The 5,467-nt window shown below is 53.4% G+C and overlaps 1 protein-coding gene across 1 annotated transcript in view; it reads right to left on the bottom strand.

Annotated features, from left to right (window-relative positions):
* Nucleotides 1-1,581: 1,581 nt before the first annotated feature.
* Nucleotides 1,582-5,467, bottom strand: part of ATP10A (ATPase phospholipid transporting 10A (putative)) — a 161,642-nt gene continuing 157,756 nt past the window's right edge. Inside the window, exons 20-21 of the mRNA XM_017520159.1 lie at nucleotides 2,970-3,157; nucleotides 1,582-2,825 (exon numbers count right to left, since the gene is read on the bottom strand). Coding sequence (XP_017375648.1) covers nucleotides 2,231-2,825; nucleotides 2,970-3,157 — 783 coding nt within the window. The 3' untranslated portion in view covers nucleotides 1,582-2,230. The remainder of the gene's footprint in view (nucleotides 2,826-2,969; nucleotides 3,158-5,467) is intronic.

Raw genomic sequence — 5,467 nt, 5'->3', positions numbered from 1 at the left:
TGTGCAAGGGGCCGGGGATACAAGGTGAAGAGGACATGACACTGACCTCCAAGAACTGAAGGGTTCATTGGTTTTGACTTTGAGTTAGGCACCCTGTACAATGTCAGATGTCTAACCCAGCTATTTTGTCACCAAGCCTTCCAACTTATTTTAGATTTGTTATTGGGATTTAGTAACCTATTTCACCGACTGCTTTTTTGAGATCATCATGAAATTCGTCCCCATGTTATGTTCAGTTTGACATCAAAGGTAGTTGCTTGCATAGATGATCATCGTGGATTTCTCTGAATGCTCCCCATCCTAAAGAGCGACTGTCAATGCCATTTACACGTATATCTCTAAACTGGCTGTGGGCTGCATATTCCTGAAGCCAGTGACCTCCTCTAGAAAGAAGGTTGGTTGTGAGGGCTGGATAATCTGGAAGCTGGGCATTGGGAACTCTCAGATACTCAGGTAAATATGCTTCTAGTCCTTGTCCTTGCTGCTAGCAACTGTTACCTTAATTCGGGGAGCATGTGCACCTTCCCAAGGAGATTCTTTTTCTGTGCGTTGTTCAAAGAACAGAGGAGGTGGCACCACGCTTGACAAGGCAGGCTTGGGGCGGCCGTCACCTTCGGACTAAAATCACTGGCTGAAGGCCCCGCCACCCGTGTCTCCCCTAGTTAACAAGGCCTAGATATTCCTCTGATGTCTGCTCATGCATCAGCTCGGGTACTTAAGGGATGCAGACGTCTCTCCCAGCTCCAGCTGGAAGCCCCAGTCAGGAGGTTCCCCTCCATTGGCCAGTGACTGTTCTGAAGATGTTGTGCAGTCTGTGTAGGGTGAGGCTGTTTGGAATGTGGAGAGGAGCCTTCTGTCTCCTCTGAACAGGGGTGAGTGGATAAGTCCTGGGAGGACTCCAGCCAAACATCCCCAGAGCAGAGGCCGCCCCAGGACAAAGCTGTCCCCGAAAGCCAAGCCCAGGTCTGAGTTGCTGAGCCCAGGCACCGTGTCTCGGGCCCTGCACTGAGCCTGGGCCTGCTTTTCTGCTTGACTGGAGTGAGATGCACTTTCTGTGGCCTGCAGTGGCCCACACTCATTGAGGAACGAGCCACTCTTTCCTGACGCACCGCGCTTAGGAATGTCCTTGTCCTCAGATCCTACGCCCTCTCTGCATTGCTGTCCTTGAAGACAGGCATTCACAGCGGCCCTGGGTCCCACACAGCAGGGAGCACACCCTGCCCTGCCCCAGTGCTGAGCAGAGCCAGCACCTGAGAACTGTGACAAAGCATCGAGACGGGCTCAGGAAAGGTCAGGTCGTGTCATTGTCTTGGACTGTCATCATTTCTCTCCTTCCTCTTCTAGTTTTAGATGGACGAGCTAATGGCGCATTAGACAAATGCCTGAAGATGGCCAAGCTCCTTGGCACGGGGCGCTGATGGCCTGGTGCAGGGGGCCGGCGGCACAGCCGCCACGGTGTGTGCCATGCTGCCGTCTTCATAGGCTCCAAAAAGACTTGCTTTAGGGAAGTGTCTTCAGATTATACTCTGTGAGGTCAGATAGGAATCATTTCATACAACAGTGGGAAGTGGACCCACTCTCTTTGCAAAGTGAAGGCTGTTTATTGCTTGTTATGATTTAACAGGCAAAATACGACCCCAGGGTTGTAATACCGACGAGGCGGCCTCCCTGAAACGCCTGCACGGAACGGGATGCTGGGACGCACTCACCCGTGAGTTTCTCTCGAGGTGTCCCTTCCCTCATCTGGTTGAAGCAGAGCCCACCAGCCCTCCCGTGTCGGTGGGACTGGAAGCCGTGGGGGGCTCTGCCCTCGGCCATCTCTGCTGGCTGCTCCCCGGGTGCGTCCCTGCCTGCGTTCACCATGAGCTGCGTTACGTTTCTACTCAGGGACAGTAAGCTCACACATGTCGAGGAAAACATGGCACACTCCTTGTTCTTAAAAATGAGATGAAAAAAATTAAACACTTTTCAAGTGTCACTCTTCTTTAAACTTTTATATATGTTAAAGCTCTTCTTTTTCTGTTCAATATACTCTACTTAGAACTTTAAAAAATAAACTTTCTTTTTTGGTACCTTTCGTTCCCTGTATTAGCCTTGGAAACATTTAGAAACACATCTCCCTAGAACTCTTCTGTGCAAATAATAAACATAAATAATATTAACATCTATGTTGCATATATAAAAAAAAGGCTACTTCAAGGTTTTCACTGCGACCACCTTGCAGGTGCTCCTAGAAGTAGTTTGTGGTCTGGGCCCTGAAGTCCTGGTCAACCTGGGCGGGGCTGGACAGGAAGTCCACGTCCCGCTTTTCCACGTGCAGGCTGCTCTGGGAGAACTGTAAGACACTCCCCAGCCTGCTGACCAGCGACAAGGAGGAAATCCAGTTGACTGAGCTGAAGGTGGGCAGGCTGAAGAGGGAAGACAGCGGGGTGGCCCTGCCGGTGCTGGCAGCTCTCACCTTGGGCTCCTCAGGACACCCTCCCGGGACAGCCTCCCCTGGAGCGGAGGACCTGGGGGCCCGCGTGCTCAGCCCCTCCAGCAGGGGGTGGTCCCTCAGTGGCATGCTCACGTCCACCACGCTGGGCTCCCCACTGGCCTCCGGGGAGCAGGCCGGCTGCTGTGTGTGCCAAGAAGGCTGGGACAGGGGCACAGAGGGCTTGACGGTCCTCCCTTCTGAGTGCTCGGTTCCTGGGTCCCTTGGGAGGCATCCCTGAGCAAAGTTCTCTTTGGGAGCGTTGAGTCTCCTGGGGGACTTCCTGGCCGACTGCCGTGCCAGCTGCAGTTGGGTGGGGAAAAGGCTCCCCTGGAGGGATTTGAAAAACAATCTAGAAAGAGCACATTAAAAGAAAAATTAGATATTCCGCGCGTAGTGTCTTTGCGCTTCCAGAGACCCACGCGGGGCAGAAGCAACGTCACTGCTGTCTGGGCTTGCTCGGGGCTCAGGGGCGCCATCCCACTCGGACACGCACCTGGGCAGCAGCGCAGCGACAGGCGTCACCAGGCAAGTCAAGTAAAACACTGGGTCGCCCAGCAAAGCTTGTATCGTCCAGTAAGGGTTGGACGGAGGATAGCACGTGGCACAAGAAGCGTTGTAAATCAAAGCCACGGTGAAAAACAAGAGCACGCTGAAGACACACGTCATCCAGTTGAGCCAGGTCTGAGGGGGAATGAGAAAGGGCATTTATTGACTTACTCATTTTTAAAATTTATTTATTATACTTTAAATTCTGGGGCACGTGTGCAGGTCGTGCGGGCTTGTTATGTAGGTATACACGTGCCATGGTGGTTTGCTGCGTCCATCGCCCCATCATCTACATTAGGTATTTCTCCTAATGCTATCCCTCCCCAATCTCCCCACCCCCTACTATTCCTCCCCTAGCCTGTCACCCCCAGGCCCCGGTGTGTAATATTCCCTTCCCTGTGTCCATGTGTTCTCATTGTTCAACACGCACTTATGAGTGAGAACTTGTGGTGTTTGGTTTTGTGTCAGTTTCCTGAGAGTGATGGTTTCCAGTTTCATCCATGTCCCTGCAAAGGACACGAACTCATTGTTTTTTATGGCTGCATAGTATTCCATGGTATATATGTGCTACATTTTCTTTATCCAGTCTATCACTGATGGGCATTTGGGTTGGTTCCAAGTCTTTGCTATTGTGAACAGTGCTGCAATAAACATACATGTGCATGTGTCTTTATAATAGAACGATCTATAATCCTTTGGGTATATACCCAGTAATGGGATTGCTGGGTCAAATGGTATTTCTCGTTCTAGATGCTTGAGGAATGGCCACACTGTCTTCCACAATGGTTGAACTCATTTACACTCCCACCAACAGTGTAAAAGTGTTCCTATTTCTCCACATCCTCTCCCATATCTGCTGTCTCCTGATTTTTTAATGAACACCGTTCTCAGTGGCATAAGGTGGTATCTCAGTGCAGTTTGATTTGCATGAGAAAGGGCATTTATTTCCACCTAAAAGTGGCAACAATGACAATGACAAACATGCACCAGTCATCAATGAGCTGGCGTGCTGTTCTGAGGCCTCCGGATGGATGCACCGCGGGCTATGACACGGGTAACCCATGGACTCAGTGAGGCCCCCGGAACCGTGGACCACCCTGGGAGACACACGGGAGCTGAGATGGAGTCAGGGTTGTGAGGGCGAGACAGGAGAGACAGGGGAGACAGAGACAGGGGGGCAGGGGAGACAGGAAAGACAAGGGAGACGGGAGAGACAGGGAGACAGGAAAGAGAGACGGGGAGGCAGGGGAGACAGAGACGGGAGACAGGAGAGACAGGGGAGGCAGGTGAGACAGGAGAGACAGACAGGGGAGACAGAGACAGAGGAGACAGGAGAGACAGGGGAGACGGGAGACAGGAGAGACGGAGACAGGGGAGACAGAAAGCAGAGACAGGAGAGATAGGAGAGACAGAGACAGAGGAGACAGGGGAGGCAGAAGAGACAGGAGAGACAGGGGAGATGGGAGGCGGGGAGACAGGGGAGAGAGGAGAGACAGCGGAGGCAGGGGAGACAGGAGAGACAGAGACAGGGGAGACAGGAGAGACAGGAGAGACAGGGGAGACGGGAGACGGGACACAGGGGAGGAAGTGGAGACGGAGGCAGGGGAGACAGGGGAGGCAGGGAGACAGGAGAGACAGAGACAGGGGAGACAGGGGAGGCAGGGAAGACAGGAGAGACAGGAGAGACAGGAGAGACAGAGACAGGGGAGACAGGGGAGGCAGGGGAGACAGGAGAGACAGGAGAGACAGGAGAGACAGAGACAGGGGAGACAGGGGAGGCAGGGGAGACAGGAGAGACAGAAAGGAGAGACAGGGGAGACAGGGGAGACAGGGGAGATAGGAGAGACGGAGACAGGGGAGACAGAAAGCAGAGACAGGAGAGACAGGGGAGGCAGGAGCGACAGAAAGGAGAGACAGGGGAGAGAGGGCAGGCAGGGGAGACAGGGGAGACAGAAAGGAGAGACAGGAGAGACAGCGGAGACAGGAGAGACAGAGACAGGAGAGACAGGAGAGATAGGAGAGACGGAGACAGGGGAGACAGAAAGCAGAGACAGGAGAGACAGGGGAGGCAGGAGAGACAGAAAGGAGAGACAGGGGAGACAGGGGTGACAGGAGAGACAGAAAGGAGAGACAGGAGAGACAGGAGAGACAGGAGAGACAGAGACAGGAGAGACGGGAGACAGGAGAGACAGGAGAGACAGAGACAGGAGAGACAGAAAGGAGAGACGGGGAGACAGGAGAGACAGGAGAGAAAGGGGAGACAGAGGAGATAGGAGAGAAAGAAAGGAGAGACAGGAGAGACAGAGAGAGGAGAGACAGGAGACAGGAGAGACAGGGGTGGCAGGGGAGACAGGAGAGACAGAAAGGAGAGACGGGGAGACAGGAGAGACAGGAGAGACAGGGGAGACAGGAGAGACAGAGACAGGAGAGACAGGGGAGGCAGGG

Source organism: Cebus imitator, unplaced genomic scaffold, assembly GCF_001604975.1.
Source record: "Cebus imitator isolate Cc_AM_T3 unplaced genomic scaffold, Cebus_imitator-1.0 Scaffold806, whole genome shotgun sequence".
In the NCBI taxonomy this organism is placed as follows: domain Eukaryota; kingdom Metazoa; phylum Chordata; class Mammalia; order Primates; family Cebidae; genus Cebus; species Cebus imitator.
Note: the sequence above shows the minus strand (reverse complement) of the source record. Positions and strands in the feature narration are given on the sequence as shown.